The sequence below is a fragment of the Rousettus aegyptiacus genome, unplaced genomic scaffold (genome assembly GCF_014176215.1).
Source record: "Rousettus aegyptiacus isolate mRouAeg1 unplaced genomic scaffold, mRouAeg1.p scaffold_m13_p_5, whole genome shotgun sequence".
Taxonomy (NCBI): domain Eukaryota; kingdom Metazoa; phylum Chordata; class Mammalia; order Chiroptera; family Pteropodidae; genus Rousettus; species Rousettus aegyptiacus.
The window spans coordinates 24,406,560-24,429,089 of NW_023416308.1; the positions used below are offsets into that span (position 1 = coordinate 24,406,560).

At 39.1% G+C, this 22,530-nt stretch overlaps 1 protein-coding gene across 9 annotated transcripts in view; it reads right to left on the reverse strand.

The window, feature by feature from the left end:
• Positions 1–22,372, reverse strand: part of MSANTD2 (Myb/SANT DNA binding domain containing 2) — a 28,688-nt gene extending 6,316 nt beyond the window's left edge. Inside the window, exons 1-3 of one of the 9 annotated variants that reach the window (XR_004950883.1) lie at positions 21,663–22,371; positions 3,938–4,073; positions 360–459 (exon numbers count right to left, since the gene is read on the reverse strand). Coding sequence is in view for 7 of the 9 variants with exons in the window: in XM_016124920.2 (XP_015980406.2) it covers positions 360–615; positions 21,663–22,352 (946 nt within the window). In the remaining 2 variants the exon portion in view is untranslated. The other 8 variants (XM_016124924.2, XR_004950884.1, XM_016124925.2 and 5 more) reach the window with 8 other exon arrangements.
• Positions 22,373–22,530: the final 158 nt, after the last annotated feature.

Sequence of the window (22,530 nt, forward strand, 5' to 3'; positions counted from 1 at the left end):
ATAAGGGAAGGAAAAGATAGTTACATTTGTAGCAGTTGAGCCAAGAGTCAGTAAGTGGCAGTCATCTTAGAACTAGGAGGTGCAGGATATTTTAAATTGCATAGGATTCTCTCACTGGGCTTCCTTTGCAGCTTACAATTAGGAATTCTGTATCTTTGGAAGTTTGCTGGTACCCAAATCACCAAATGACCAACACCAAGCATTAGCAGGCAGTTTAAGGCGAAACCAAGGATGCCCCAAGTGTTCCAAATAGACGGCTATATGCCTTGTGCTGACAGTGGTATCAGTACTAGTCCCGGTGCACATATAAAGATATATGTATACACACATAAGAGTAGCATATATAGCGGCTTTCTTACCCAATTCCTGATCTGTTGGGTAGCCATGGAGATCCTGACTGTGGTTTCCCCAGTCCTCCTGTGAATACTCCTCCATAGTGCTGCCATCTGACTCCAGCTCCTGGTACAAGCCACTACTGTTAATAAGTACAGGCTGGCAGGGCTGAGCATCCCATCCTCCCTGACCAAACACCTGTTCCAACTGTTCAAATGTGTAACTGCTCTTTCTTTTCCCAACACCATGTTCTTTCACCCGACTGTAACACCTGCGAAGGGTCTAAGACACAAAGTCTTTTGTTATTCCTTTAAAGCTGTACTTCCTCTTCCAGGTACGGACCACAGATATTAATTACTATTAGACAGACATAGACAGACAAACACAGACACATTGTTACAGGAATGCTAGATTTCAAATTCATTATTATATTAGAAAAAAAACTAATTTAGCATTTACTCAAACATGTTATAATTCAAACATTATTTTGCAATTAATTATCCATTAAACAACAAGAAACATTACAACATTATTGCATATACCCCATACAAAGTTTATGCCCCCTCCCCCACTTAAAAAGAATAAGGGGGGGAAAAAAAAAGAAAACAAGAAATACCAGCCAGCCAATAGGATGCACACCTGCCACAGAAGAGAAAGAGCTGCTGTTGTGCCAGAATTTGGAAAAAGTGGGGAAGGGAGGACAGAGAAGAATTTCCCAAAGCAAAGAATATGACCTTCCTTATTCCTGATTAAGAAGGAATACAGGGTAAAAACAATTTCCTAGACGAATCAGCTAGTAAAACATACTACTTCCGTAGTCTGTATTCCTTGCTAACTCACTCTATCTTTGGAAAAGTTGCTAAAGGAGGTCAAATCAATAAATGCTACAGATGCCCAATCTCAAACATCCATGATCAAGAAACAGTACACTAATACCTATGTCTAAGAATAAATCAATAAGACTAGTCTATCCTCCAACTCAAACTCCCAGCTAAACAAACCAATAAATGAGGCCAATAATTTCTTTTTTGGGGGGAAAGTGAAGTGGAGGGGTGCTATTTCACTTCTCTTCCTGCCTTGCGGCACACAGCAAATAAATATCATTATGCAAGTCCAAAGATAAAACCTAGATAGTTTTATTATCTTGCACAACACTAAGACTTAATGGATATGCATTAGCCAGACTATAATTTTCTCCTAAATGTGAAATTAATTTCCATAAGCCAATATATCACCTGTTCTCACCAAAACTAAAACAACTTGAAAAACTTTATAGAGCCTCCATGAAAGTTCAGTATCTTTCAATTACAGCTGACAAACTACAAGAAGACACTCTGTCAAATACTTGGCAGATCTGTCCCCTGATGCCAGAAACCCACAGGGGCAAAAGGAATGAAAGCATGACACGTATGATGATCTCCCTCAGACAGAAACGGGGAAGTGATTAGTGATACCCCATCCTAAAACCAGCCAGCGTAAGCACCTTCCTCATTTTCCCTCTCAAGACGCCTCAAATGACGCCTTCAAGAACTGAGGTTTCTCATAATATACTCTTTGTAAAGGACAGTCACAAGTACATAACACAAAACTCTCTAGAGCAAATCCAAAATGAACTTGGGAAATGTGTCGCTGGCAGCCTTTCCAGTGGAAGGAGACCAATGCCTGCAGCCGATCTCGTTAGGCTTTCTGCATGCTCCCCTTTCCCAGTGCCCTCTGCTATCCTTGCAGGGATTGGAGCTGGAATGGCAAACATCTCTTGCCAATTTATTTTTATCTCACAACGTCTAGTTGCTGCCTCCAAGAACACCCCAACCACTCTTTTTGACTCTTCCAAGGACCGTAAATGGAGAGTCCCAGCCTTGTCCCTTTCACCCTTCCAAGGCCATAAATGGACATGGAAACCAAGCCGCCGCTCACTACTGACTGGCTGCCATAGAGAAAAGCATTCAGCACACGGGAGGGCCCGGTCAGCTCTGTCACTGAGGGTTACTTCAGAAGCCAAGGAATACAACTAACGTTCCTTTGAAGAAAGGTGCCACACTTATCAGGACATGACATAGGCATCAGCAAAGCCACCAATCTCTGACAATATACATGGTGGGAAACCACAGAAGAGATTTACTTTTTTTGAAACCATCAAATTGAGCTTAAAATTTCACTCACTGGGCTTATGTAATTGTGAATGCGAAAACTAGTAACATCTAATGATTTTAGATATGAAAGAAGTCAGATGATATATTTTATATTTCTTTGTAATGAACTTGTATAATACACTTTAATAGTTAATATGCTGATATGTAAAATATCTATTAGGGATCTGAAGGAAAATGTTTGATAATTTTAAATCCCTATGATAAAATTTGATGTATTTAAATAATGTTTGAAAGATTTCCAAATTGATTTTAACTCTCTCAAAACATGAACACACATGAGGTGACTTCTGGGTTCAGTAAAGACCACTGATCCAAGGAAAGGTTGTTTAATTAGGACATGTAAACTAAGATAGAAAAAAAATAAGAACTCAAACTGCTACTGTACGAAACACCGGGATTGAGTTAAACTTTAGAAATGGGTAAAAAGGACATACGGAGATCTTCCAATTCTTATCACCCATAATAAATCAAACAAGTTACACTTTCTACACTCTAAATGATTAACCAAAGTAAACAGTTAAATGATTGTGTATCTGTGTCAACAATCCTAAATAAATCAACTTAAAAACCTACTCTAAATTTGAAATTAAGATAATGCTCCAGAATCTAGGAAAAACTGAACTCTCACCTCCCATTTCAGACAGCTGCACCAAACCCAACAAGAACCTCAGTTAAGCTTTTCTTGGAGAATCATTTCCTGTTTCCTGTTCAGCACAAAAACCTTGCTTCCCTTCCTACTTCCTTTACCTCACTCATCTTAGAAATTTATAATGACTTAAGCTCTAGCATGTTTTATAAAAATTAAGATCTCAAGGGGGAAAGAATTTGCTTAAAATGATTAAAGACTATTCTATTCACAATTAAGAACACTTTTCTTATTGTTAGAGATTTCCATGGTAAACTGAGGTTACTGTCTCCTCCCTGGGGGAAGAGCTGTGAGCTACTGCATCTTGAATGAGGTCATAGGGATAGAGGGCAGGAAGAGTCAAGAAAATCTGAATGGAAGAACTGAAGTGTAGGTAACAACTTGATTAGGTGGTCAAATCAGAGGAGTTCATAGGTATTTGATTGGGAAGAAATGCCAGGTGAATGCTTACTAAATCCACCGTGCCAAATGTTTAATGACTACAAAAGGAAAAGAACCAGAGAAAAGACTTGAAAGATGTCCCATTACCAAAGCAGGGAGAAAAATAAGATGGCTGACAACTGACAATTTATAGACAGAAGGAAAGTTTGGCTAAAGTTTAAGATTAGAGTGAAAAGAAATGAGAGAATAAAGAAGACATTCATTGTGGATGAATGTAAGGGGAGTCTACGGGGGAGGGGGCAGGTAAACAAAGGCAGGAGTTTTAGATGGGCAGGATTGGGGGTTCAACGGCAGCAATGCAGAGAAAGACCCAGGGTTACAGTACACGTAACATTAAATACAGTGCACAATGCAGCTATCTTGCCAAAGTAAGTAAATCCAGTATTGGGTTGTATAAGCAGAGGAATCACATGTAAGCTATGAAGGTGGCTCTTCCTCTCTATTCAGCACCGGTGAGGCCACAGCTGGAGCACAGCATTCAGTTCTGGGCATCGAACCAGCTACAAGAGAGGGAAATTGTAGAGTTCAGAAAAGGGCAAATAATATAATGAAAGGCTTGGAAAATAAGATCTGTAAGTAGGGCCAGTGGTTTCATCAAAGCCCTTTCTGACATTATATAAGCTACTTTTGGGGTAAAAATAAGGTTTCTTTTGCTTCAGTGTCCTCCAATTTCTCCTTTGACTGTCAGGAAGTGGGAAGAATTGAATTCTTCCGTGGTAAGGCAAGGTAGGAAGCAAACTACGCAAATCGCATGGGCATATGCCAGCCAATTCTGCTACTGGCTCAATCATTTTCTCAAAATTTGCCCCATTTCATGTAATCATAAAATAAGCACCATGACAAAACCACTGTTCTAACAGAACTGACTACAGGTGGGACAGGGTATATACCAAGGAAGAATAGAAATAAGGCATAATAGCTATATAAACGTGTTGTGTGGAAAACACTGGCATGATCAGTCTAAGATGTCAGATGAAAAAACAAAGTCCAACTGCAGGGAGGACAGCTTGGTTATAAACAGCAGGAAACAATGTTATAAGAAAAAAAAAAAAAAGCAGTGAAACAGATTTTCAAATGTAGTTGTCAAGCTGGCCACACTAGAAATAGATTACATAGTTTATCTTAAGCCTCTGCCAACTAAATATGATAAATTTGAGATTATCTTTTAATGTAGATGATTAAATAAAGAACACACTTATTTGCAAACAAAGTCTTAAAAATCACATATTATATTCCACAAGAGATAAGGGAAATTACACTGGGAACAAATCTCCACTGACTGACTGTTGAAAACAATAACTAAGCCTAAGTAGATGTGTATTTTGAAGCCAAAAAAATAAAAAAATAAAATGGTCTTTGTGAAAGAGATCTATCTTCTTCTTTTAAACTAAATTACCACTTTATTTTAACTGTTACAACAAGCTGCTTAGTTAATTGAGACGACAAAACAATACCAGAGTTTATTTCAGTATCTTTAAGAAAGATTCAAAACCTCTTTAAATTCATTTTATTTTCTTACTATGAGCACAAAGATAGGAAAGAAAAAAAATCTTAAAGTAAATAAATACATTTCTGCATTCTGTAAGAGGAATATTAAGAATATAGTATAAATTACTACATATATCCGCACACAGAGAAATGTAACTAATAATTAGGAAGTTATCTAAGGCAAAACCCACCCAGGGCAGCAGAACTTTTACTACCTATATTCTTAGGGTTTCTATAATTAAAATCTTGCAAACCGACTTGCCAAACACCTAAATCCTTTAAAACCAAATGAAAACCCCAACAAAACAAAACACAAAAATACAGCACTCTCTTTACACACCCCCAGTTCTTAGAGTTAAGTAGAAAGTTTTGGCAAGTGGAAAATCTATTCTTAAAATTTTCTTTTCCTCTCCAGAGCAGAAGTTCTTAACTGTTTTGGGTCATGGATCCCCTCCCCAGAAATATGCACATGTAAAACCGTTCCACACAATTTCAAGGGGAACATAGACTCTGAAGAGCCATACAAAAACTTTGGGTTAAAAAACTCTGCTCTGTACTGTGTGGTTGTTTCTTCCATAAAAGAACACAACAGGTATTAGCTAGTAACCCTAAAATAAAGGAGGCTTAATTCAAGTCTTTGGTTTTACAAGAGATTCTAGCAATTGGGACATCCAATCTAAGTTCAATTTACCCAGTTTACGCAGTATTCTGCTCATTTAGATAAAGCAGCATTAATGTTTTCTTTAAGAGGTAAATTAGCCAAACTCCAGTTTCTTGAAAGACACATATAAGGATATCAATTTACTCTTTACAAAAATATAGCACTTTTTTTTCTATTTCCTGAGGAAGAAATCATCTTTTGAAGAGGCAATTAAGCAGTATTAAACAATTCATAACTTATGCTGATTATCTGTTCCAATTATATCACATAGTATTGATCATTATCAGATTAACCTATCAATATAGATGCTAGATAAATTCCCAAGGCAACCACTTAAAACAGAGAAATTCACACATCTAGAAACAAGTAAGTATGGAAAGTAAGTCGTCTTGACTACCTTTCCTTGGAAGTCACAATGCCAAATATCTCTTTTATAAAACTTTCTATAACATTCTGATTGACAAGGTGTGGGGAGAGCTGCTTAAAGCTCTAATTGCAAATCAGGTTCCAGCTTTCAAAACATTATTTTGAATGAAAAAAATTTTGAATGAAAAAAAAAAGCCCTTAGAGATCATCTAGTCTAACCAGCTCACTTAACAAACAAGGAGCCAAGACTCCAAGACAAATAAGCATTCCTTCAAAAGGGATTTGGCATATAAAAATTACTGAATGCCACCCACAAAATGTTAATGTTTCCTAAGAGAGCTATTCTGCTAGACTGAGCTCCATGAGACAGGGACTGTGCTGTCTTGTTCACTGTGTCCTTGAGTGCAGAATAGTGCCTATTGCACAATGACTGTTCAATGTACTAAATAAATGAATTAAGGTAATTTTAAAGTAGTTATAAATCACTATCAAGAAGATCAAATTTTTCTTAGCGAAGAAAATCAGGAAACTCATTTAAGCACAATGGTAGATTTTATTTATAAAAATCAATAAATCTAAGGTGGGTTGGGGTCCTAAAATCTTTTAAAAAGCAGGAGCAGAAAAGGGTATAAAACATAGATACAGCTATAACTAGCAAAGTGAATTAATATCTTTGTAATAAAGGAGGACTAGTGGCAGAAGGCAAGGCTGTTTTAAAACTATCTGCCATTCTTGCTGTTATATTTTTCTTCAGGGAATGGGCTTCACCTGCCAAATGGAGCTCTGTAGCCCTGTCCAAACTTTACTACTTCTTATGCTTTACAAATTAAATAAAATATTAAAAACAGAAAGTAGTTCTGTCAAAGATAGAAAAGGAAAACACTGGAATTGTTTCCTGGATTTTAATAACGTCAAACAGAAGAATGACCACCAGAAACCAAGATCTTACCTCTCTGGAGCCCCGGTCTCTGTGGGGAACTGTCCGGGACTGAATTCATTCCAACTCTGGCTATCAACGACCCACTTTTGTATCTATAACTGGTCAGTACTGTCTTCGTGAGGAAGAGATTCTTGCATAGAACAAATAATTCAGGAAATTGTGATTCTCAATGAGTATCAACTCTTTAAGTTTCTGGGTTCCTCCATGCTAGCAGCTGAGGGTCTTGCCTCAAGGAGGACAATACTAATTGTGAAAAAACAAACATCTTCCATTGCTCCAGGAACTATGTTCATGTGGCCATAAAGCTTTTAAGCCCACACTGAGGGTAAGTCATACAGGGGTAATCATATGATAGCTCAAACTGGCAGCGACATTATACAAGGCACACCTAGCATGAATGGTCATGTTTAAGGGCTTCTTTGGGATACAAGAGTCCTTCTAGATGTGGAATCCTCAAGTGTCTTTCTATTCAGAACAAGACAGGTCAAAAAGCTAGGGTATAGTGAACTACCTATTTCAGACATAAGCAGCAACAGGTAGTTCACAGTCATCAAAGACAGTCAGATAACACTTTGTCTAGAACTTTTTCCCATAAAAGGGGGGGGGGAATTAGTTATTTGGTAAAGAACTGACTTGAATTAGAGGGTATTTTCATTTGACCTTCTGTATCACCTCTGAAGTTGCTAAGGTAGCAGCTCTCTTGACTGTTTCTCAGTACTTCACACCTTGGGGCACCACCTCGAGATGGTATTTGGACATTAAAAATATTACTTTTTATTAGTATGTGATAACTAAAAATCACATTCAAGAGAATTATCTAAAGTATTTCTAGGATAGCAGGGTAGAATCATTCATCTTCAAAGGCCTCCCATACAAACACCCTGCCTTATGTGCTAATTGTTCCATAATCAATCATGTCTAAACATGAAGAATTACTCATGCACACATATACATGCACAAATTACCAAAAAAATACAGAAAGAAAACCTCACACAGCTTTACAATACTGTATTGCTTCCCACACACAAAGGTATTTTCTATTCATCAGACCAATGTTTAAAAGGGAAATTGCAGGTTCCCTGCTCCCACACCGATACATAGGCTACTCTATTTCTTTCATATGCCGTCCATGTGCTTTTCAGTTTTATAGTTATTTTCTTATTAAAAACTACCATCCATAATGCACAGATAACCTATAATAACAGATTTCTTTTTCATTAAGTAAATTTTATGTATTTGGTTGTGGAAAAGAAATAATCCTGACACTTGGATAAAGTCATCTAAAAAGTAAGTTTATTAGAAATTTTCCATCAAGATATCTGGGTCTTAGCATTAAGATTCAGTCAATTGTTTAAAAAAAGTGGGGTTTTTTTTGCCTTTACATGATGTATTCTATAGGTATAAGTGCATGAAAAGAACGCATCTTCATATTCTGTCACATATCCTTTCTAGAAAAAACTGAAAATAAGCACATTTTAAGTTTCTGCATCTGTCCTTGGTCAACCTGAATTTATTTAGAAAGTTGTTAGAAAGTTGGGCAATCGTAACACTTTTTATAGCTCATTTGGTAGCATTTTTATATTTTATTCTTACCTTTATGAGGATTGCTAAAAGTAATGGCCATATGAAAAAATGTCTGTACCTTTTACAAAACTCAAACATTTTCCATATGCGGCTCAATGTCCCATGTAAGGAAGGTAAATCATAACTACCATTTCCTCAGTGCCTACTGTGTGCTGAGATTTAGGCCAAGGACTTCACAGTTATTATCCCTAATGTTTACAATAATGTTAAGAGAGGGTCACAGAAAACAGACACTGAAGGAGACTGTGTGCAGGAGGTTTACTTGCCAGCGACTGAGAGGAGCAGGACTGGGCAGACAAAGAAGCTGAAGCAAGACACAGAGTTGCAATGGGGGCCTCAGCTAATCCCAAAATGAGGTATGGAACCTGGACAACCCTTCAGAGTCATCCTGAATTAAGGCAAGGAGGCTGTACCTTTGCATTTCAGCGATGACCAGTCAGTGGATTCATGAGGCCACTGGAGAGGGAGCCTGAGCTTGGGGGAGACGGCTCCCTTGGGCAAAGGGAAATGTGGGAGGAATCCAATCAGAAGCCATCATCAATCAGCGCTGTTGGGCAGCTGAGGGGACTAAGTTGTGTCTCATTCCTGGAGGAGGGGTCTGGGCAGTGCATCTATCACAGTATGTACAGAAGACACGTGATGCATCCTCATTTGACAGAAAAGAGAACTAAGAGAAAGCGGTATATCCAAGATCACTATTAGAGTGTTTAACGTAAGCAAATCTTAGGTTTCAAAACTAGGACCTGGTATGCTTCTCTTCACTTCAGTAGCAGACATTGAAAAGTATAGTCACCGAATTTGCCTTTTTGCCCTAGTTGCTGAGAAGTTCATAGCTTTTTTTTAAATATACAGATGAAGATATTTAACTGAATTACTACTGTACTCCCTGCACTGACTTCTTATTTTCTGATTCTATTTTTAGCTTTCTTCACATGCATATCCTTTTGGGGGGACATATTTGTTTCATATTTTATGAAAATAGTCCATCTCCTTCCCATTATCTCTCAGGAGAAGAGTACCAAACCATTTACACATGAAGTGAACAATGGTAGCATAAGGTAATGGACACTCCATAGCTACACTCCATCAGCCACAACCTTATCTGCTTTTATTGTTAAAAAAATAATTCTACTTTGTAAACACTTCTCCTATAATTCAAACTGATTTCCTTCAAGAGGAGTTGTGGTCCAAAAAATATCATTTATATAAACTTTGAATTAACCACTGAGTTTTCTACAATAAAACTTTTATTTATGTTTCAACACTGGTTTTAAATTCTTCCATGGGACTTCCAAATCAGAGTTTCTCATTGAGTTTATAATCTTAGGACACTGTGAATTATTTACAAAAATTTTAAAAATCTGTGTTTTCATTTCCATGATAACATGTATAAGCAGGATGATGTCCATTTGGGTGTTGCTATGTGATTTTGGTATTGCATTTATGACTGTTTAATCACACTGTTGCCAAAATTTTCAAAATTTAATAAAGGTGGGTTAATGATTCATAAGGGGACAATATACTCAAGTGGTTAAGAGCTTGGAGTTGGATTGCTTCTAGCTTCCTCACCTGCTAGCTTTGTGACATTAGACAAATCTTGTGCCTCATTCATAGATTTGTTGTGTTAAATGAAAAAATGTAAGTAGAGCATTTAAAGCAGTGTCTGCCTAATAAGCTGCATTCAGTAAATGTTAGCCATTATTATTATTATGAAATGTCACACCAGTGCTATGAAGACCAAGATGCCTTATGAACAAAGGTTAATTCAAGTAGAGAAAAAGTTAACAGCAAAGTTTTATCACAAAGTACATGGCAGGAATAGAAAATTCAAAGAAACTTACTGTAGCACTCTGTGTCAAGAATCTTGTTTGGATAAGTGACTAAGTTTCAGCTAAACCATGTCCTTCAATATTAAAGGAATACTAGCTTGATTTTTAGTTTTATTAGTACTTGAAGTGTTTTATAAAGTTGTTTTTGTTTGAGAACATGTGAGATTTATAATTAAAGGTGTTTATACCTTGATTTAGGTTTGTTACATATTAAGTAACTCATAGTTCTATACATGTTTGCCCACACATTATTCAAGTTTCAGAAATATTTGGCAATATCACCACAGTTTCTTCAACTTTTTGGGCATATTTCTTCTTTTATAGAAAAAAGCCAATCATTTAACCATTTTTCAAAAGTTTACAGTCTTGGCAGGAATATGGTGACTAAAACAATGACATATAAATAAAGGGAGAAAAAAAAGGAATCCAGAGTGAGGATTCAGCCTTGCTCACAAGACGCAGGAGGCAGGTAAAACTTAGCATGATCAAGTAAGGAGTATGAATGACGCAAATATTTTCTTGGAGTTTGATATTACAAAAAGCATGCAGACTTCTCATTCATTTTTTGGTGCATAAAAATTTACTGGAATTCAAATCAAGATCCCCCATCACTTTTTTTAAAAAAATAACATTTTATGGATATGTGGATATGCTACAATTAAAATTTTCCCCCTAATTATTCCTCTTAATTTTGTAATGTGGTTTATATTACTTAAGAAAAATATTTTATACTGCTCTAAAATTGGCACAACTCTGATCTCTCAACGTCCAACTATTAATTGTGTTTCCTAATCTGCACAAGAGAGAAAGAACATTATCTGATTTTGCTGAAGACTGACCTTGGGGACCCAGCACGGGGTGCTCATTTTCTAATAAGTGAATTAATACTAACATATTGACGCTGTACTTTGCTGCTTCGTGGGGCAACTGGACATACCGCAATAAAAAGGTATAACACAAAATTATGTAAATCATTCTTAATAAAGCAAACGCAAATAAATTTCTATTTTTTATACATAACGAAAGGTAGAGAGCTCAAATTTCCTAAGGTCGATAAGGCTGATATCAAGGAATATCATATTTGAGCGGTTTTCTAGTTGTGTTGTTTTGAATTACTACATTTTAAATATCATATTGTTTTCTATCAGAATGTAAGCTCTTTGAAAGCAGAAATTTTTTTTTTTCCAGTTTTGTTCACTGACATATTCCCAGAACCTATCAATGCCTGGCATGCAGAAGCAGCTCAAAAGATTTTTGCTAAATGAATAAATAAATAAAATAAATAAAGATTCCCGAAGGTTGTATATGAAAGTTGAGAGATCAAATAAAAGGTCGAAATACTTTTTGACCTATCATACTCTTCTTTCTAAATCACAAACCAGCTCCTCCCATTTAGAGAAAAGTATTTGCAAATTTAAAACAATAATAATAAAAGCAGTTTTTGGTAGATATAAACTTTATTCTGGTTTTATTAACATCAATTACAAACATAATTGAGTTATTTGGATAAATGAAGTAATCTGAAACTAGATAGTAAAAAACAATAGTGTGAGTTTCAAAAAAAAATTCAGGCTATTACAACACAGTAGTCTTACATAGGCTGAAAAATGCAACTGAAAAACGTATCTAAGTAAATAACTTCCATTCTATTGTATCAATTTATATTGAGTGAAGCATTACTTGGTAGCTCAAAATATGTAATTTAAGAACACAGCCAAGAACACATATATAGAAATAAAATGATGGCTGTTATTCCTAAAATGTCTGCAAATAAACACAGGTTTGTATTTTCCTAAGGAATAACAGCACATCCCACTAAGTGACAAGATAACACTCACTTGATTAGTGCCAAAAAAAAAAAAATTTCCATTGGCTCTCGAGGACTCTCTCAACTACAAATAGGTAAGAATTATACAGATGTAAAGACATGCCTTTTTCGAAAATGCAGACATTTTTCAATATTCAGAACAATAGGGGAAAGGGAGACTCCGCATAAATTACAAACTCCAGATAATTTGTAACATATGCACGGAAGGCACAGATTCATTAAGCCTTCATTTTGAACACTGAATGAAGTTTCTGCAATGGCGAATAGCAGGCAGAACACATTGCATGAACCCCACGATAAAATTAAAGAATACCTAATCATCATGGCAATCCCAACAATCGTTTAACGTCTAAAGCTCTTTATGGTACTGGTCTTTGTGTATGAAACTCAGGAAGTTTTTTTCTCCCATTTTTAAAAAACACTTTTAAACATTACACAGATATAACCTTCCAAAGGGTGAAAAAAAATGCTATTCTACCTTAACTTAGTGACATGAGCATATACTTCAGAGTGCCCTGTTACAACTAACATTTAAAAATTTTAGATCTGAATTTTAGTTCTTACCCTCTTGTAGTGTTGAGAGAGGGGGGAAAAAAAAAAAGGCAGGATGATCGCTTCTTAAGACTGGGGAGAAGATAAGAATCCTGAAAGAGTCTGTACAGACTCCTAAGAGGTAACATAGGCAGGACTGTTTTAGTTGGATCTCACTGGGTTCTAGAACCAACACAAAAAACTTAAGCTATGAAGTATTGTGATGATCCTTGAGGATACAACAGAGAATCCTCTGTGTAAGTTGGCAGAGCAGTAAAATTGAGTTGTGTGACAAGTTAAAACAAATGGCCCCACTGATATTCATAAATCTAAAATCAATTCTCTCCATTTTCCTTGGCACTGCTTTATTTCAGTGCTTGTCTAGCTTACTGCAAGAAGCCTCTAAATGATCTCTGTGCTTCCAGTCTTACCTTTCCGATTCATTTTCCAGTTCTAGAACCTGACTAACCCATGTTACCTGCCCACTCCGCCACTTACAATTCTTTGATGACTAAGATGAAGTTCAAATTCCTTAGCACATCATTTGACCTCTTGTTTATGTGTCCAGTTTCATTTCTTCCCATTTCCCACTTCCTTTCACCCTTGTTTCTCAAACCCTAGGCTCCAGCTATCTAGAACTGCACAGTATAAGACACTTCACCAGCATACCTGGGACATGACTGGTTCCTCTTTTTCCTAACTACAGGTTATAACCCATTAGTGGGCTGGGAAATCAATTTTTGTGGGCTGTGACCACCCTTCTCAATATCCCAAGTGGGAGATGAAGACACAATGTATAGGGGATCAAGAACCATCTGATGAAGAGGACCCAGGAGTGGTGAGAGGGTGGCTTGGGAGACAGGGGTGAATGGGGTGAATGGGGAGCTGGTACAGGTTAGAGGGATGGGTGTAGGGGAGGAGCATTTGAGGATCGTCAGTTTGGGGGAGAGGGACTGGCTGAGGCTGGGGCACAGTGCGTGCATGTAATAACTGGGAGGCATTATGCCCACATCAGGTGGCGGCGTACATCAGTGGGGTTCTGTCAAGCCAGCCTGGAGTATCCCTGGTCTACCCTATGCCTTCCCGGAATGTGTCCCTGCGGCTGCAGGGCCTCCAGGAAAAAGACTCCGGGTACTATCACTGTTCTGTGAATGTGCAAGACGGTCAAGGCATAAAGCGGAGCCATAGCAGCAAAACCTTAGAACTCAGTGTGCTGGGTAAGTGAGAAGCACACACGTTCCAATACCTCCCCACCCCCATGGAAGATCAGGTCAGGCAGGTCCCTGTCCAAATGGCTGAGTGTAAAGGTTGGAGGAGGGGCAAACAGTGACAGAAGGGTATGTGTGTGAGTTTGGGGGACTGTCTGTTGGTCTGTTGGGTGTGTTTTTAACCTGTCTCCCCTCCTCCAGTTCCTCCAGCTCCTCCATCCTGCCACCTCCTGGGTGTGCCCCGTGTGGGGACCAACTTGACCCTGAGCTGCAGGTTCCAAAGGAGTAAGCCTGTTGCCCAATACCAGTGGGAATGGCCACCCCCGTCTTCCCAGGTTTTCTTTATACCAGTTTTAGGTGTGGGACTTCTGGAGACCACTGAGACAGTGGCTGGGGTAGGGGGAAGATGAGAGGTACCAGAGGGCATAGGGGGAAAGGGAAGGCAGTGCTGGAGAATACTGGGGATAGGGAGGAGGGCGCATGGGGTGGGGTGTGGAGAAAAGGCCTGCCAGGTACAGGCATGTGCTGTGTGCTTTCACATGCTGTGTAACTATGTTACTAAAGAGGATATATGGCCTAGTGGTTCAGGAGCTAGATTACCTGTGTTTCAATAAAATAGAACACACCAGAGTGCACTGTACATAGTTATGTATGTATTATGTAGATCGTTAATATTTATAAAGCACTTAGAATACAGTAAATGCTACTTAAGTGTGAGGTATAATCATTATTATTTTGTGACAGTTGTTTCAGTTATACATATATTTTATGAGAGTTCTAGGTCACGGTAAAATATATTTCTTCTTGTATGTTCAAAATATCCATTGCTTTTATTTTTCATTTCTAGTATATAAATTAATGAATGAGATATATAATGGTTATTTGCACAATTGCTATTCAACAGTACAAAACAGTCATTTATCAAAACATATATAAATTATCTAGAATTGGTATGTCCACTATACTGTTATTCCAAAACTATCTGCTCTATCCTTTTGCATGTTTCTTTATGATACCACCAATCACTCATCTGTAGCTTCTAAGTCATATACCTTCACCAAATGCCATGCACTTTTGAACTAGCTGATTATAAATTTTTTGGAACTACATTATTTGGATGCTTCCACTTTGGATTCTTGGACAAAATGTATTTTCCTGTATTTGAAGTTTGTACCATTTTAAGTTGCACTGTCCCTGGGCTTTTTAACCTCAACTGCTCATTGGTCTCTACACCTTGCCTAATTCAGGCCCACTTTACCTTCAAGATCCACCTCCTCAAGGCCTGTGACGCGTCCTTCCTGTGTGCTCCTGTAGCATCATGAGCTTAATGTGAACACAATACACAAACCTTGCTCACAATATAGTAGCTGGAGCTTTAGTATTTAGTAGTCTGACTCCTCTACTGGAAGGTGAACACCTGGATGGTAAGTGGTATACTGCTGTACTTCTAGGGCCTACTGCAGGAAGCACTCCTATTTATTGGTGAATAATTAAAAAAAAAATAAAGTCCTTATTTAAAACCTTAGTATTTATAGAAACCTAGATATTAATCTGTCAATTGAGTATGATGAAAGGGAATACGCAAGATCTCCAACTCCTCCTATTGATGCTTGGATTTTAGCCAAGAGTTAAGTTCCACACTTCTCCCATTTCCTAACGGCAGTGGAATTCAAGGGCCTACTTAATCAGTCAAGAAAGATATTGAAAAGATGCTCAGATTTCTAAAGCAGTGGTCTTCAACTGGGGTCCCCATATGTATTCTTTAAAATCTTATGGATTCCTGTCATTCCCAGTCTTGTAAATATTTTTTAGGTGTGAAACTTGACTCTTTTAGAATAACCGAAGCAATATAGATTAGTAATAGTGTTTATTTTAAATTAAGTAAAATACTGTTTCATTATCAACATTTTCAAGATACATTTGATAAAACTTACAGGTAAGAACTTTGGGTGGATTTTTCAGATTCAAAGTACATTATTCAATAAATTTTACAGTCAATCCTCGTCTTCATCTCCCACTAGATTTAATATTTTCTATACCCTGTTAACTTCCTGTAAACTTTCAAAGATATGATAAAAATAATTTAATGTCAGCTTAAAAATGTTGAGAGAGTACATGGATTTCAAAATTCACTTGGGAATACATAAGCAAAAAAGTTTGAAGACCATTATTTCCAAGCTGCTCTGGCCAATACAATAGCTATGAGCCACGTATGGCTATTTAAATTTAAATTAATTAAAATTAAATAAAATTACAGATTCAGTTTCAAGGCTTACTAGCCACATTTCAAGTGTTCAATAGCCACATATGGCTAGTGACTACTGTGCAGTGGCTGTTGGACAGTGCTGATACAGAAAACTCATATCATCACAGAAAGTGCTATTGGACAGTACTGTCGTAGAAAACCAAGAATATGATACTGTTTGCCCCAGCCAACTGAGGTTATCATACTTTATTCCTTGCACTAAAAGCTCTTCCTCCTAGAATGGTGGACTCTTCTTGGCTTCTATCAAGGTTCCTGCTACTCAGGGATTAAGTGACAGGGAGGGCAAGAGCTCCCCAAAGAGGTTTGAGGGTGCAGCCAAGAGAATCCTTTCATAATAAAGACTTCTTTCACATTCTGAATAACAACTTTTACCCTACACTACTATTCGATATGATAGACACTAATGGCATGTGGCTATTTAAAATTAAAACAATTAAAATTAAACTCAGAAGTCTAGTTATTCAGTTTCAACATGCTCTTGTTAGATGCCTTAGCTCCAAAACTGAAAGCTTGAATATAAGTGTACAGTTGGTAATGTAAGTCTATAATCATGCACAGCTTAAGGATGGGGAACCATCCTGAGAAACACATTGTTAGGTGATTTCCAGTGCACTTACACAAACCTAGATGGTACAGCCTACTACACACTACAATAGCCTATTACCAATAATAATATACACCACCGTCATATATGCAACCGCACCACAGTCATGCACCACATAACGACCGAATGTCGTTACGTGGTGCATGACTGTATTCTTTTAAGATATACATCAAGCCTGTCAGATTCACAAGCCGACAAGTGAACTACAATGCACATGCTTTCAAGTGACAGGGGCTTGGAAACAACAGAAACTGAATATGTAAAAAACCAAAGGAAACAAATCTGACTTAATGTTTCTAATGAACAATTTGAGTGGTATACCATATTTCTTGGAAATCTTTCAACTATAATGCAAAGGAAAAGTCTTGTCTGCAAACACGAGAGAAAGTCTTCAGGGATGGGCAGAGTCTATTAAAATGCTTATACAGAAACAGAGATCTCTTTCGGCTCAAGTTGTCTTTACCCTATTGATGCTCACAAATAATGAAAAGGATTGACAGCAAAAATAAGACAAAATATACTATACTGTGATTTGTCTGCTAAAGTACTAAATTTCTTACAAAGATTATGACAATTACTGATGAATAAATCTAAGCCATGTCCCTAAAATTTAATCATTGTGTTTGCTGGGCAGAAAACTCCCTACTACTTTTAAATCCTTCTGATGAGCACCAGCACTGATCCAGCAAAGACACATGTTTTAGGTCATGCAATCACCTTGCATTTCATATTCGGGCCAAGCTAGAAGAACACATCTGTTTCAAAAACATAAAGCCAACTCTAAAGAGGCAAATTTTTGGAGGAAACCCAAAAATATGGGACTTGAGAATGAATTTTGCAGAGCACCAGATTCACTGATGGAAGTGTGAATACAGCATGTGGCTCAGAAGTTAATGTGTTCATGAATTCCAAGTCCAGAGAGATCTTTAAACTACTACAGTACAGTCTGTGATGGAATCTCTCCCCACTTTGAAGTTATCACACTTATTGTCTGCTTTCATATGACACTAAGTCATTTTAGTATATGACACTTAATCAAGTACTGCATTGTACACCATCCCTTGTACAGCTTTTTAACTCTGATGTGCATATACAGACTTCGACTGCCCTGTAAGCTCTCGGAATGTATATTATAGTTCTTTTATTTACCCTAACACCGAGCAGACAGCCCTACATACAATAAGTACTCAAGTGTTTGCTGAATGGAGATATGAAGAAAAAGCCTATACTAAAGGAAAGAAGTCATGTAATAACTTGACAGAAAATCATCTATTTGTTTACCTGGCTCCAAAATTAGGATGGAATTGTTAGCACACAAATTTTCTTCTGGCAAACAAAAATAAATCAACAAAACATCAAAACCAAACACTAATCTGTGCAGCAACAGTCTCGAACACATCCATTGTATTTAAATGACTGAATAAATATCAATAACTGGACATGTCAGACTTAAAAATGAAAACTCTCTGCAGCAATAAACACATGTTTATATTTGACTTTAAGTTTAAATCCTGTGTGCTTAGAAATATACATGTTCACTTGGCTAGTATTTAGAATTGTACTCTGGTGGCAAAATCCAAGAGCTATTAATTCAATTTCAATGTTTACAATTTTAATACTTGCACTGTATAGATAAGAGGACTGAGGCACAGTCCAGAGAAGGGAAGTGGTGTGCTTAAGGTTATTCAGGAAGGTGATCAGGGAAGAGGCTGAGATAAGACTCAGTTTTCTGATGCCTTCATATGATGGGATGAAAGCTACTACATCAACATGCTGAAACTATGATTAAGTGAAAGTTTCATGAAAAAAACTGAAGTTACTATATATCTCTTCTCTCCCTTCAAACTCAGAAGAAATTATTTACTGAGTTTTAATAACTAAATTTTGGTAGGTATTTCATGTACATCAGACGACAGATATAACTGACACACATGGTATTCTTCCCTGTGAGCCTCTGACATGAGTTCGCATTTAAATGAGCTACATTACATTAGTCTGCACAAGAATTCCTCACCGTATCTTACTGCACTACTGTTTCTATTTTGTAAAATCTAAAAGAAAAAGAATTATTAAATTTCTTTTTGCAATTGTCATCAACACAATAAAGTGAAGGAGTTCTGAATCACTTGTTCTAAATTGGTATTTTTGAAACTGGGATCTAAAGATTTATTTTTAGAGGGTTGGGGTTCTCTGAGAATTTTTTTAAAGTTGTGTTGTTATTTTCATAAACATAATCTGGATTACGTGGACATCCACTTAATTCTGTAGGGCTATGATTTCAGTGAGCATATCAGCTTCTATGCTTAAGATTACATTCATACTAAGTCTTCTAGAGGAACAGAGCTTAGTTTTCAATGCGGTATTTTTCAAACTGGGTTTCAAAGTCTGTTTTTGGGTTAAAGTTTGAGTAACACTGCTCTAGATTTTTAATACTTTCCAAAATTCTCCTCTAGACTTTATTTGGGGAATTTAATAAATAAGTATTCAGTACTTACTACGTGCTAAGCACTGGAGACACTATAGAGAATGAAAACAGAACTTGTCCTTACAGAGCTTGTAATACTGGCAGGAAAGATCAACAATTAATGAAGAAGTCTGTTCCTTGGTTGAAATAACTTAAGGAGTAGAACATTTAAAAAAGTTATCTTTCCTCCTTGTCAACTGCTACTATGGATCAGAGAACTCATTATCATCATCTACATATTCTCAAAATGTTCTAAGAGCTTGAGATCAATTTGATCTTATCTGTTTGGGGACAGGTAATTGATCCTCTTAAAAATTCTTCAGAGCAGCTCAATTTCCTTTTCTTGCTTTGGGTTATGTTTCTCATAGCTGGACAAAGATGCAACCCAACTAGACATTTCCTGGTGATTTGAGAAACAATTTTATAGAAACATTTACATCCAGTGAAGTCTTGATAGAAAAACACTTTTTCTCTTTGATTGGGAAATGTCTATGGACAAAAATCGAGTAAGCTAAAATAGTTACAATGCCTGAGGTACAATTCTAAACTCAAGACAACTTCATAGAGAGATGCTAATCAGCAAAAACTCCCCTCAAAATTGAACCTTCATGACCTTGAATAAACAGTGAATGAGATTCAGAGAACAGTGGCTACTACTAGCTATTACAATCGACCCTTTAACAATGCCAGGGTTAGAAGCACCAATGCTCAATGCAGTTTGATAATTGGACAATAATCCTTGACTCCCCAAAAACCTCGACTAAACTCAGGCCTTCCGGATTCAACCAACCACAGATGGGAATGCAAAAATTCCGTTTCAATCGAGATTGGTTGAATCCACGAAGGAGAAACCCGAAAATATGGAGGGCTGACTATTTATTTATGGAAAACAAGAACAAAACAAGACAAAAAAACGTGGTTAAGTGAAGCCGCACAGTTCAAATCTGTGTTGTTCAAGGGTCAATTATACTTTAATCCTGTGTATAAACTACTATTTTAATGACATCTCTGTTTTAAAAAGGGAGGAGGGACATAAGACCCAAAGGTACATGTTATCAGGTAAACCTATTTAATACTGTAATTGAGAAATGGGTACCAAATTTCTTGAACAATCGTTAATAGGTTTGAAATACCTTAGGTTCTGGACTGCGTTTTCTAACAATGTCCCCAGACGAACACTACTTGAACCAAGACCTCTCGAACTTTGGAGCAATCTCCTCCTTCAGTGTGATTATGATTGTTCTTACTGGGTTTTTAGTCCCCAAGGAGCTCTGAAAAAAAAAAAATGCCTTCCCTACCAGAAAAGAAATACACAGATACTGTAACTATGAACAAGTAGTTTGGTGAAAACCAGGAGAAAGAATCCCACCAGAATCCTTTAGTAGACACCGTGGTGAGGGAACTGTCCTGTCTAAAACACAACTTCGCATCTGTTTATAATACAAATTTGAACGCCTAGACTAAAAGTCAGTAGAAAGAGCAAACGATATGCCGGCTGGTGGTAAAATTTCTCGCCCAAATTAAGCCTCTGTATTTAAACATTCAGGTACACAGGATAGCCAGATGCACACAGAGAGCTTTGCTTCTCACCACATCCGGCACAATGAAGCAGGGAAAAAGTAGCTTTCATGAAGGAGCTTAGACGGAAATATACTTCAAACCAATCAAACTCTGGAGGCATCGACACTCCAAATTCCAGACCAACTCTCAACCAAGCTAACTCCACGATAACAATGCACGATCTAGCTCCAATCAAGCATTTCCGATTCTCCAAAGCATCTCCAGTCTTACTTATCCTTCAGAGCTCAAGTTAGAAGCAAGGCGATTGACACAAAGGCCAGTCGTCCGAAAGCTTTTTGTGTGGCTCTGCCACTGCACTCCCTTGAAAATTCCTAAACTGGGGACCCACTGGCCCCCCTCTGCTACCTGTCCTCGACCCAGCCCCAGACGGTAAGCCTCGGCCTGGGCGCCCCTCTGCCTGGAACAAAGCGAGGCCCGGGCGGTGGGGAGACGCGCCCGGGCTCGGGGACGCCCACGCGCACAAGCAGAAACCACCAACTTCAGAGCGCAGGAACGTCTTCCATTGGCAAGAAAGAGGGGCGGCGGCAGGCACGCCCAACTTCAAACTCAGGAAACCTACGGGCTGGCGGCCATCTGGAAAAAAACCCTTTCCCAGGGAGAGAAGAAAAAGGCGGAGAGATGCGAGTCGCCCACAGGGCCACGGAGGAAGCCCAGGGCTCGGACCGGCCCCGCCCCCGAGGCCCGTTCCCTGCCTCCTCTCTGCCTCGGGTTCGCAGCCCCGGGCCGAGCGGCCGGTTACCTTGATGCGCTCCCGGCACTGGGACGGGGTCCGCTCGTAGCCCAGCTCAGCCAGGGCTCGGGACACGCGTTCGTACATTGCCGGCCCGGGGGCCTTGCTGCCGAACACCGTGCCAGCTCCCTCCAGCTGCTGGTACCGCGCCTCCACCAGCCGCTCGTTGCCCCACACTGCGATGAGTGCATTGGTTTCGGCCGGCGTCCACGACATGCCGCGGCAGGCGGCGGCGGGGGCTCCCCAGGACGAGGCGGCGCTGCGGCCCCCCAGCCCGAGACCCCCGGACGCCGCTGCCCCCGAGCCCGCCGCACTGCCCGGCCCGAGCGGGGAGGCGCCCCGAGGTGTGGAAGGGTCAGACAGCGAAGGATTCCCGTCGCTCAGGCCACCGGGAGAGGCTGGGGAGAGCACCTCCATTTTCGGGATTTTGAGCGGCGAGTTGGCGGGCCGCTCGGAGCCACAGGGCGCAGCCATCTTCCTAGCGGCCGCCACTGCACCGCCCGGAAGTGACGCGTCCGCGCTTCCGGCCGCCGTGGTCTCCGCGGTCGCGCGGTTTGGGTCCCCAGCTATCAGGCACGGGCTGTCGGCTCCCTGCGGCCTCTCTTCGCGCGCCCGTCGGCGTCTACCATTCCTCTCCCGGGCTGAGGGCCGGGGAGGGGGCGCTCCGGAGCCCCGCGCGGAGGAGAAGGGCGGGGGCATGAAGGTTCCTCTGTGCAGACGGAGCAGAGCCACCCCACTTCCTCTCCAGTCTCAGCCCCCGGGAGGGAGGGCGCTGCGCGGGGCCGCGGTTAAGGGGGACTGGACCATCGCGCTCGTCTCTGCCTCTTTCGGCCGCGCCTACCCCCAGCCTCGCCCGGGCGTAGGGCGGACGTCCAGG